Source organism: Pomacea canaliculata, linkage group LG3 (genome assembly GCF_003073045.1).
Source record: "Pomacea canaliculata isolate SZHN2017 linkage group LG3, ASM307304v1, whole genome shotgun sequence".
NCBI lineage: Eukaryota > Metazoa > Mollusca > Gastropoda > Architaenioglossa > Ampullariidae > Pomacea > Pomacea canaliculata.
The window spans coordinates 42,789,318-42,802,082 of record NC_037592.1 but is presented as its reverse complement, the minus strand read 5'-3'; the positions used below and the strand labels follow the sequence as shown (position 1 = coordinate 42,802,082).

The 12,765-nt window shown below is 44.1% G+C and overlaps 1 protein-coding gene across 4 annotated transcripts in view; it reads left to right on the top strand.

Annotated features, from left to right (window-relative positions):
* LOC112560315 (POU domain, class 4, transcription factor 3-like) overlaps positions 1 to 11,249 on the top strand; it is a 59,699-nt gene extending 48,450 nt beyond the window's left edge. For 2 of the 4 annotated variants that reach the window (XM_025232092.1, XM_025232091.1), the window contains exon 2: positions 9,917 to 11,249. In XM_025232092.1, coding sequence (XP_025087877.1) covers positions 9,917 to 10,939 — 1,023 coding nt within the window. In that variant the 3' untranslated portion in view covers positions 10,940 to 11,249. The remainder of the gene's footprint in view (positions 1 to 9,916) is intronic. The other 2 variants (XM_025232094.1, XM_025232093.1) reach the window with 1 other exon arrangement.
* The last annotated feature ends 1,516 nt before the right edge of the window (positions 11,250 to 12,765 follow it).

Genomic DNA, 12,765 nt, shown 5'->3' with positions numbered 1-12,765 from the left:
GATGCTATAAATAATTAGTTCTTAAGTTGATGCTATAAGTAATAAGTTCTCTAGTAGTCGTCGATGCTCTAAATAATAAATTTTCTAGTAGCATTGATGCTATAAATAATAACTTCTTTAGTCGTTGTTGCTGTAAATAACAAGTTATCTAATTGTCGTTGTTGCTGTAAATAACAAGTTATCTAATTGTCGTTGTTGCTGTAAATAACAAGTTATCTAATTGTCGTTGTTGCTGTAAACAAGTTATCTAGTAGTCGTTGATGTAGCTCTGTATCAGTGTTTGTGAGACAGGAAGTGACTACAGTACCTAGCACCGGAAGTGACAGCGCCTCTGCCAGTCCCTGATCTTACACTGGTGTTACACGCATGGCCTCACATTTCATAACAATCATAATCAACATTCTTTATGCTGTCACCCTGTCAGGAATATTAAAAGTATATCCATACATATTCCTACCTTTATCAATAGTATCTTTTACTCACATACACACTCAGTGCTTGGTTGATAGCAGATGATAAAAGCAATAGCAGCAACAACAGCAACAACAGCAACAACAACAGCAAATAAAAAGGGAAAAAAAGGGAAGCAAACTAATTCTTTCCATCATCCGCTCATTCTTCCTTCGTCAAGCCTACTTGTGTCTACCTGTATATGTAGTCAAGCGAATTAAAGCATATGAACACATGTTAACCAAGGAAAAACTTGCATTCGTTCTCCTCTCCCTCCCTCTGTCTCTGTCTCTCTCTGTCATTCACATACATTGTGTGTTGTTTACTATTTCGTTGCTCCAGGGAGCAGTGTACATATTAACACACAGTATCTCACTGGCAAACACACATGCACACACGTGTTATCAATTCAACATCAGTCTTCACGAGCTCATCAGCTGAGGTCTTTATTTGTAGTCATGAGTGGAATGTAGCAGCACTGACTTGTCAAGTAGTGATTGTAAGTAGTGCTCACGTGGTCATCAGCCTTTGGTACACTTACATAGGTAATGAATTCAGGTGACCAGACAGTCCCGCTTTTGACCTCGTGTCCCGCCTGAATATCGGGTTAGGCTTTCTGGCAAGTCCATCAAATGTCCGGTTGTCTTTAAAAATCACTTTTTTCGGCGTTCTTTGACGGTGACGACACCATCATCGGCACGTGTCCCGCTTTCGCCCCCGAAACGTCTGGTCACCTTAAGGAATGCATCCCATCATCCTTAGTGTTACAAAGTCTACACAACCCTTCATGTGTAGGGCTTTCTCTTTGCCTACATTTATTTACTGCAAAATAGCTTTTCATTTAAGTTAATTTTATTAAAGGGGGATAATCATTTCCCTCCACAGATATTTTTAGAATTGTGTATGCAGTATACCATAATATTTTCATAATAATCACGACTGTTGCACTTCAAATAGTCGGAAGGTAAATGTGTATTCAAGATATTTTATTAAGTAGGTCTGATTAAGAAGGCGACACGGACAAATATTTCAAATGTCAAAGTTCAAAAGTGTTTTTTCTGGTCAGTTTTGCCTTCAGTGCGGTGTAGCGGGCCGTGAAAATACAGGTAAGCAGGTAAATACAGCATCACGTGCATCATGTGGCGGAGAATATAAACATGTCTGAGTGTACTGGCCATTCTCCATCATCAACACCAGCGGCTGTCGCTGTTTCTGGTGTCAACATCACAAACAGTGTGTGACAGCAGCAGCCGGGCATCGTCCGTCTGTCATCAACATGGATGAACAAAGTGTCGCTACCAGAGGAGACAGGCTGGGGTGGCTGTCAGCCTCCTGCGTGGTTACATCTACCCGACATCGTCACTAGGCTCGTGTACAGGCGACTATTCCTGTAACTTGCTTCTCTTTCTGTGTGCGTTATCGCGTGTGTGTGTGTGTGCGTGTGTGTGTGTGTGTGTGTGTGTGTGTACGTGTGTGTGTGTGTACGTGTGCGTGTGTTGTGTGTGTGTGTGTGTCTTGGTGTGTGTGTGTGTGCGTGTGTGTGTCTTGGTGTGTGTGTGTGTACGTGTGTGTGTGTGTGTACGTGTGCGTGTGTGTGTGTGTGTGTGTGTGTGTGTCTGGTGTGTGTGTGTGTGCGTGTGTGTGTCTTGGTGTGTGTGTGTGTGCGCGCGCGTGTGTGTGTGTGCGTGTGCGTGTGTGTGTCAGCACAATACAAAGCCCTCCCTCTAAACTCAGAATTCCCTGTGAAATTAATTCGAGCTTTGGTATCAGCAGGAGAAGTGGAGCGTTGTTGAGACATGAATTCTTAATTGAGTCGTGCGTGTAGCCATCTTGAACTGAGATACAACAAGACTTTGTGGTTGTTATTAGCACAGAAAAAACAGGTGAGCAGGGTGGCATGTCACAAGACCGTTTTAAACACACACACACACGTGTATTATAACCAACGGCTATTTAACATCGGGTGGGCGCAGTCCACAGGCCGGGTGTTGTGTGACTAGGGTCAGCAATGTTCTGCTGTGTCTCGTGCACTCGGCTCCAGTGACAGTTTACCTAGTCATGGCTCTTGGACAAACATAAACAACACTTACTTGTGCTGTGATGCTGGAGTTTCCTTCTTTGCAGTTTTTCTGAAACGTTTGTTAATCGTCCTCTCTCTGAATATTATAATATATAATATATATATAGGGGGAGAGGGGGCTATGTGTACACACAGCAGTGAGTTGAATGTATTTGTGCGAGTCTACGTCACGTGACTAAAACAGACAACTGCAGGCCAGACACTTGGGGTCATTTGACTGTCTGTCAGTCAGCCTGTCTGTCTGCCTGCGAGTAGTTAGAAGTCATTCGTTCATTAGTGTGTTCAGTGCTGCGATGTGAGAGAGAGAGAGACGAGAGCACCCAGAGTGAGTGACGTACACTCGGTGCAAACATTTGGGAGGGATCATGTGCATCACACTGTAGTTAATTTGTGAGCATCGCTAGAAACATTAAGTGCTGCAGCCTTTCAAGCACTAAAACTGTGAGCAGTGGCGCGCCAGCAGATGTGACTCCCGCATTAGCCCGCACTGCCAGCCCGCGTGTTCACACCTTGTCACGTGATCCCGGCTGCAGGACGGTGCTGTGTGAACACGGAGACTGACTTCCAGCAGGAGGAGGGGGGCAGTTCTTGTAACCATGCGCCTCTTGTGTGGCCACTGGCCTGCTGACAGCAAACTAAATGTTACAACAGACAGTTGTTTGAGGGGGATGTCGTGACTGTCAGCACTCGGTGTACCCTGGTTACAATGTGATGCTCACAACCAGGTGAACATTACAACAGACAGTTGTCTGACTATTATTCTCACTCTCGATACTAATGTACAATTTCTGTTAGCCTTTCTGCTCTTGGCATTCTCTGTATTTCTGTGTCGTCCTCCTGTACTACTTATGTGTGTGTGTGTGTGTGCGCGTGCGTACGTGTGTCTGTGTGCTCACGTGCCGCCGAAAGCTGTCACAGGCCCTGGGGCAGGACTCATTCACCATGAGTCTTGAAACACCTACAGCAGTTGACTGTCTCCTCTTCCCAGTATCTGTTCCTCCCATCCATCCCTGGAATTTGTAGTTTGTACTCTTTCTGCTTGTTTGCCTTGTGCTGCTCTTCTCTGAATCCGCTGTATGAGGGATTGTTGTTGTTGTTGTTGTTGTTGTTGTTGTTGTTGTTGTTGTTGTTGTTGTTGTTGTTGTTGTTGTTGTTGTTGTTTTGTTGTTGTTGTTGTGTTGTTGTTGTTGTTGTTGTTCCCCACCCGCCTCATACACTCAACCGCAATGCAAAGCTCACTAGCGGAGCCACATCCGATGAGACGAGGTTGCACAGGAAAATGTGTGGGTGGGTGTCTCTGTACCCTGGGTAAGCCCCGTCCCTTTAACGACTCCTGCCGTTACCCTGGGGTTAAAACCCACTACAACCCCTGACCTTTATTAAATTACTTTTACAGTTTCCTGCTACGGACAACAGTTTTACTTTCGTTTATTCCTGGCAACTCCTAGAGAAGCACAGACCGACAACAAACGGACAGCAGAGCACATACTTGTTTATCAGCTTACATAACAAACGATGAACCTCCATTACAAGTAACATGACAGGATACAGGCGAGTAAGTGACAGGATACAGGCGAGAAAGTGACAGGATACAGGCGAGTAAGTGACAGGATACAGGCGAGCAACATCCATTAAAAATTTTATTTGCAAATATGAAACAATTTTTGTGTTTTAGAAGTCTACATTACTACTAGCAAATATTCACCGAAGCTTTACTTACAACATTGATCAACTTTCTGAAATGTGTGTTGATATTTGTATCTATACATAATATATATATATAGTATATCTATACATATATAGGTATATATTTGTTAATACTCTAATATGAGAAAGAATTATCTTGAAATATTTTGTACTATGTACAATGTCAATGTTTTAGGTATTCGTTATTTTAAAATATCAGTAGTACAGTTCTGTACTCATCTATCAATAGTTTCTGTTTATTCAGTAAACACAATACACAGTTGTGTACTCATCTATCAATAGTTTCTGTTTATTAGTAAACACAGTACACAGAACTTGGTAATAAATTGCTGATATTAAAACTGCCATCCAAATAGTCTCTTTCCCACACACAGCAGCACAGAAGCAATAAACATGTTTTAAAAACACTTGTACACAAAGCCTCATGACACACATTGCACAGCTGCTCTTGGTTTTCACAAGTGTTTTACAGATTTATTAATTGAAAATATTAATATAAAGTTATAGCAATATATCTAGCAACATTTAGTTTGTAATATGCCTGGTGATATAAGCACACGTGATTTCAGTAAACATCAAGACAAGCTGAATTTCCTGTCAGAACTTTGAGCAATTTTTTATTTCTTTGAGTGTTGGGATTGACCACCATCAAACATCTAACCACATAAAACATCTGACCACATCAAACAAACATCTAACCACAACAAACATCTAACCACATCAAACATCTAACCACATCAAACAAACATCTAACCACATCAAACATCTGACCACAACAAACAAGATTCAAGATTCAAGATTCTTTTATTCTGTCGCCCTCCAGGGGGTATTGAGAAATTAGGAAGTATCAATGCATATACATTCACATTCTTATCATTAAATATAGGGTGTCTCTCATTTACATATATTCAAAATCATCCACTCATTCTTTCCTTTTTCCAATCATTTCGTGTAAACTTGGATATTGTAATCGAGTAGGTTAAAGCATCTGGACATATCAGAACATAGGATAACCACTCTCTTGTTCTCCCTCACTCTCTTTCACAGGTGTTCTGTATTCTTTACTATTTCTTTATCACAGGGGTAATGCACTCCCATTCCATCCCTGTGTACAATATATCCCACACACACCACGTTTTATCAATTTAACTAATTTACTGTTCTTAGTAATATCTTTACAAATTGAGATAGTCTACTAAGGGTTCTTTTATTTTTTTGAGGCTAATAAGATTGGAATTTGTAAGCATTTGGGTTACGAGTTATAGTAGCTTGGTAAGTATTTTTTTCGCTGGGTATCAAATTTGTTACAATTAAAAAGATAGTGGAATTCATCCCCTATGTCCTTGGTGTTGCAGAGTCTACAGAACCTTTCATTTCTAGGCGATATCTGTTTGCCTACCTTTATTCACTGGAAAGTGGTTATTCAATGACCTAAATTTTATTAAAGGAGGTAATCATGTGGGGTAGGATTTTTAAGTAGGGTTCTAGTAAGAAGCTGCTTTAAACATTCGTATAATTTTGAGTATATTTGTTTTGAGTCTAGTTCCCCTAACCAATTCTGGATATACTGGTCCTGTAGGACCTATCTACTTTCTTCTTGAACCAATCACCTGTTATGTTTATGCTTTTCTGGTTTATCCATATTCCACTTAGGCCAAGGTCTTGCAGCGTTGTCTGGGGCGATAGTACTGATATAGCTAGACTTAAGAATGTTTGTTTCGTGTAGATTTAAGAGCATTCTATATGTAGTGGCTTGATAGTTTATTACTGTGCTAATCAATTTAAACCAAAAGCTAAGCATCCTACTTTTTTAATAAGAAGACTAACAGGGAAGCGACCACTTCTCCAAGCACTATACAAGATGGGTGGACTTCTTATTTTTGAGGACCATTTTATAAAATCTTAGCTGTTAGTTTACCACAAATGTCACTAATTCCTGATGCCCATATTTCACAACCATAGGTAAGTACTGGAAGAACAATTCTGTCAAACATGTCGAGTTGAATATCTAGTGGTAGCTGTGACTTTTTACATTTTTTCAGTAAAGCAAAACATGGCTCTTGAGGCTCTGTCATATAGGTCTTTTGTGTGCTACTAGAAATTTGTTATTGTAGTTTAGTTTCAGGCCAAGATAGGAGTAATAGTCTACTATTTCAAGTTTCTCACCTTATAAACAAATGTTGGGTTTCTTCTTATTTTACCTCTAGAGAAAATAACTATTTTTGTTTTGTCTGAGTTAATTGTCAGGTTCCACTTGTCACAGTATTTTTCATGCTGTCTAAAGCATTCTGTAGATTTTCTGGTGTTCGGATAAAATGACAGTATCATTGCATATAGAGTATGATAATTTAAGAAGCACATCAGTTTCTTGGGGGTGAGGTTATTTGGTGTCAGTTTGGCTAGTTCTGGGAGACCACTAACAGAGTCTGCTAAGAGATGCGTTTTCAGATCATTAGATAAATTGCAAATAATAGAGGAGATAGGTTCTCCCCTTGTCTGACACCATGACTACTTTTAAAAACTCTGACTGGTTTCCATTAATCTTAACACAGGATTTTGCCTTTTGTATATATCCTTGATTATATTCATGAATCTTCCCTTCGCTCCAAGATCTAGCAATTTTTCCCACAAGTAAGTTCTATCTTATCTTGGTCGAATGCTTTCTGTAATCTATAACGCGCAGAAAACTCGTTTTTTTCTACTTAGTAAAATTTCGAGGATGCTTTGCATGGAATAGTGGTCAAGGGTGGATAACCTGCCGAAGCCTGCTTGTTCCTGTCCTATGAGATCATTTTCCTCTAGGTAATGTTTTAAGCGTACATTAAGGACACTTGTGAATAGCTTACCAAAACAGCTAAGGATTGTAATGCCACGGTAGTTATTTGGATCACTTTGTTCTCCTTTGTTTTAAAAACTGGTGTTATAATACCTGTTGCCCATTCTGTGGGGGCATGACTGTTGCTAATATGAGGTTAAAGAGGGCTGTGAATAGGGTCAGAGTCTTTGGTTGAGAAAATTTTAAAAATTCATTTATTATATTGTCATTTCCACAAGCTTTATTTCCTTTTAGCTTTTTTAGGCAATTAGCAACCTCACTCTCTGTTACTTTCACTGTTGAGATAGTTATTGCTAGTTTCAGTGGTATTCACAAGTAGGTCAGTTTCAGGTGTGTAGTTGCCAGGATTGTTTATCTCCATGAAGTGCTGTAAAAATTCATTACAGGTTGGGGTTTCCTTCTTTATTTTATCACTGTTATTCTTGTTCAGAATGTTCCAGAAAACCTTTGGGTCCTTACTTCTTAAGTGTCTAATTTTCCTAAACCATTTTTGCTGGTAGAGTTTAAACTGCTTTCTTATTTCTCTCTTGTAATCCTGTCCAGCTCTATTCATGCGTGATTGGGATTCTGGTTGTTACACGTTTTCGCTTGGCGCCGTGCTTTAAAGAATTCGCGTCTTTTCCTGCGACAGTTGGGGTTAAACCATGGTTTGGTTTTAGGTTTTTTGACTAGGGACTTGCTGTTTCTTTGGGTTGCTGGCATAAGGGAGTAGGCCACATCTACTAGCACTATCCAGCATAATATTACATACCTCTTGGGTTAGTGCATCAATCTTGTGTAAGTCTACTTCATGATTTTTGTAACAGCTCGTTGACTTCATTTGTTAAGTGGCTAATCTTGTTTGAATCTAGGAAATAATAAAGTCATCTTTCATTCTGTTTTTCATTTGGGTTTCTTTAGTGTTGTTGTCCTTCTTTACTTTATCATCATTTAGTAATGGGAGTACTTTGGGTTGAAGGTTTTTTTGGAAGGTAGTTTGAGGTGGAGTTCTAGTGGGACAGTGAATATCAGAATATAACTCATTAAATTCTAGGAATTAAAGTCTTCAATTATATTAAAGAGTTCTCTAGACAGTATGAAGTAATCTACTATGCTTGAGTTTTTACAGGTAAGCTTTCCTGTGTTTTTGTCGGGACCTGCTCTTCCATTGACAATTGCAAGGTTTAGGTTTCTGCATAATTCAATTAGTTTTCCCAATATGATCACTTTCATCACCACTCGCAGGTTTGAAGATTGACAATGCCTCATTTACTTTCGAAAGGATCTCATCCTGGAATGACGAAGGACCGCCTCCATAGTTTCCATAGTTTCCTGCAGCTTTTACCGTTGATGCAGAGGTAGAGGGCATACTGGCAACATGCACAGGAGCTGGTGAAAATGACGAGGATGAGGAGGGAGACGGCGTCGCGGGTTTTTAGTTTCAGTTTCTTTGGGTTCTCCTTGCTAGCAGAAAAGGTGTGATGAGAACAAACTTTTCTTTGCTTTCCCCGGAAAGACATAGCAACCTGCTAATACTGGGTCAAAGGGAGGTTAGCGCACTACTTACCAGCGCAGGGGCCGGTATGACGACGTGAGAAATCAGGTAGACTAGGTCAATTTCGCACAAGGCACATAAAACTTATATCCGGTGGATCAGCACTTCAAATCCTTCCAAGAGGGAAAAAAACCATGGCACTATTACACCACAACAATAGTAATTATCCAAAAGTTCAGCAAGAAATCATAGAGCTCGAAAACACAGGTGCTACCTCCACTGAGCACAGCTCACCTCCTCAACAAACATCTAACCACAACAAACAAACATCTGACCACAACAAACAAACATCTAACCACAACAAACAAACATCTAACCACAACAAACAAACATCTAACCACATCAAACAAACATCTAACCACAACAAACAAACATCTGACCACATCAAACATCTAACCACAACAAACAAACATCTAACCACAACAAACAAACAAACATCTAACCACAACAAACAAACATCTAACCACATCAAACATCTAACCACCAACAAACAAACATCTAACCACCAACAAACATCTGACCACAGGTAGTCGGGAAACTTGGTCGGTGAGTCTGAAGTTGTTTGTGACTGTTGCTTAGCAGTTAGTCAGACCCTGCCTCAAGGAAACACAGAGGAATTGTGGGAAACATTCTTGAGTACCCTGAGCACTTGAGCACAGAACTCAGCGAGTGAAAGCAAGCAAGGTGTGTTTTGTACTTGAGTAGCAGTGACAGATGGCAGCACACTACTGGTGCACTCACTGGACCACACAGTGCAGTGTCTGTGTGAGAAGACAAATTATTATTTGTTTATTTTATCCTTCCTGCCAGTCTTGCTGGACATTGAGTAACCCTCATTGCTGACTGTCTTGCTGAGCTATTATTAGTTTCTTTTGTGTCATGTGATTGTCCGCAGGCGGTCACAGGGTGTTGGGCGGCTGACCATCGCATACTGGTATTTATTTTGTTTTGGGTTTTATGAGGACTTTCATAATTCTTCATCTAGAAAGCTTCAGACAGGTGCGGCTTGTCACAACCGTCAGCTTGTAGTCAAAACCGACCTTGTCACCCTGAAAAATCATGAGAGCCGCCACACCTGACCAGGACTGGACTCACTGACTGTAAAGTGCGGACAATACAAATACGAGGATTGTTACCACTGCTCGCCATTAGTTCTTTGTTCGGTCTACATTCACTACACCACCATTACCACCACCATTACCACCATTACCACCACCACCACCACCTCTTTCTTTGTGCACTGAAGCTGTCGAGCATGATGTTGTATGTGTGGGTGCTGGAGCTAACAAGCATGTTGTTTTCTGTGCAGGGCAATTTCTTCTCTGGTCTGGACGATGGGTTGCTGGCTCGAGCGGAGGCCATGGCTGTGGTGGACATGGGCAAAGGTCCGGCCCCCGGCCATCAGCTGATGAAGCCGGAGGGTCTGTATGGCCACACTCCGGACTTCACGAGCCACACGGCTGGGCCAGCCAGACCCCAGATGCCCATGCACCCCCACGCCAGCGCCTTCGGGCCCAGCAGCGACTCCATGTTTGAGCCGCTGACCCCCAGCAACCCACCGCCCATGCCACTGGGACCCGTTGCCTCCATGGCCGACCACCATCACCACCATCACCACAACGTGGCCGGCGTGACGTCAGCACCGCACGGGCACACGGCGCACTCCCCTCCGCATCATCAGATGTACGCACCCATGTACACCGCCGCCCACCCGTCTGCCGTCAACACCCACCCGGGCTTGCCACCCGCGCACCATGCCAGCATGCACGCGGCGGCACACCACCACGCGGCCCACCACCCTCATCACCATCACCACCATCACCACCACCCTGGCGTCCATGACAGCGACTGCGATCCGCGAGAACTTGAGATGTTCGCCGAGCGCTTCAAGCAGCGCCGCATCAAGCTGGGGGTCACGCAGGCCGACGTGGGGTCAGCTCTGGCCAACCTGAAGATTCCCGGCGTGGGATGTCTGTCGCAGTCCACCATCTGCCGCTTCGAGTCGCTGACCCTCAGCCACAACAACATGATCGCCCTCAAGCCCATCCTCATGACATGGCTGGAGGAGGCCGAGCGCCAGGCTCGCGAGCGCAAGACGGAGGAGAGCGGACTCAACGGCGAGAAGAAGAGGAAGCGCACGTCCATCGCGGCGCCGGAGAAGCGCAGTCTCGAGGCCTACTTCGCCGTGCAGCCCAGACCCTCCGGCGAGAAGATCGCGCAGATCGCCGAGAAGCTGGACCTCAAGAAGAATGTGGTGCGCGTGTGGTTCTGCAACCAGCGCCAGAAGCAGAAGCGCATGAAGTTCTCCGCCAACAGCATGGCGCATCACTGACCTTTGACCCCTCTCACTCTCTCTCTCATCTAGTCTTGTTGGGAGAAGTGGACACTGTAACCACAAATCACTTCTTTGTCAGCTGGACTCCACGCGATATCTTGAGCGCGCGCGTGTGTGTGTGTGTGTGTGTGAAAGTCACTTTTGTTTCCGATCAGACCTTGACCTTTTTGTCGTCACTGTCGCTCTTGGCTCAAGAGCCGGTAACTGTAACGTCACTTGAGTGACGACCTCACCGCGACGGTTGCTCTCTTGTGGTCACATGCCATTGTGAGTGCCAGGTGTAGGGGTGGGGGCGGGTGGGGTGCAGCAGGAGCGGTGAGCAGCTGGTGAAACAAGTGGCGGTGGTGGCGGTGGTGGCGGTGGTGGCGGCGGTGGTGCTCACGACCCTCTGACGTCAGAGGTTGGAGGTGCGACTGAACATCTTTGGATTTTGAAACTGTGGAGCCACCATGATGGATGTAGTGAAGAAACGTTGAGAACTCGGACACTGGGCCACGCGCCGTCCGCCACCAGCCTGTCGGGCGATGTAAGGATGAATCTGATTGGATGGTTCAAGACGTGCCAGGCTGACGTCACCGCACAGTGTGCAGTGTTGCTGGAAGCCTCGGGTGACGTTTGCATGCGGTGTTTCCTGTTTGTATAAGGTCACAAGTTGTACAGGTCACACGTTGTACAGTCAAGCCACAACCTGTCCTTGTACTCAACGACACCGAGACACGAAGATACTCACTTCTGTCTTTTTCTCTCTTCTCTTCTCTGTCTTTTCCCTGACTACAAGATGTGACGAGAGGCGAGAGCTTGATGGTGTCTGTTGATGTCAAGACGACAGAGCAGAGAGGACATCTTGTGGTCAGATTAGCAATCGTCTTGTGTACGTATGCATGTCTCCATCACTCATCTCGATGTCCGTTAACGAGTTGCCACAACTCACGTGTGGAGTCTCGGTGTTGTGCAGTGTAGACTAACACATCCTCACTCCTCTTGTCGGGTGTCGCCAGTGGTCACGTGTCACACCCACACCCTGCAGTGGTGACTGTCCCCTCCACACAGTCCACATCTGTTTTCCCTTCTCTGTCCCTGTCATCGTGTGTTCATCCTGTCATCTTGAGCGTCTGTTCACAACGGCTTTGTGTTGATGCTGACACTGGTGACTGTGAGCATGGCATGAACGTTCAAGTGAACGTACAAGTGAACACACCACCAGATGGTGCCAGGAGTTGTAATCAACAGACTGCTCATGTACTTGAAAGCAAGAAAAGATAACTCTCTTCCCCGCCATGCTTTCTTTGAGTGAAGAGCTGGCGGTGTCATGCGGTCACGTGACAGAAGGGGTGGTCACGTGGTGTAGGGGCGTGACGGTCACTAGAGTGCCCCCGCGACATGATGGCGGCTTGCGGTTTGTATGTCCTGTGACCACACCACGGCTACTTGTCGACATTGTACTGTGTGTGTGGGGGAGAAGGACATGTTCCTGTGTCTGCCATTGTCCTCACTGAGAATCCTTGACATCGTGTGTGCCACGTGTACAATCCTCACTTTCATTGCATTATCCTCGCACTTTGTATTTTTTCTATTTAAACAAATTTGTGTAGTATTGACACAATTCTTCCCACACGGCCACCAAAGCGAACAGTCGATATCGATGTTCATTTTTGTGAGCTGATGCTATTTATTACATCTGCAGAGTGGACCAAAATGACCCTGACTCACGTAGCGGTGAGATTCACAACTTGTCTTATCACTCCAATGTTTTCCTTCCTCCAGTGCTAAACACGGCAGGCAGGACACCATCCTGACATCATTCCTTAGCTGCAGCTCCTGTA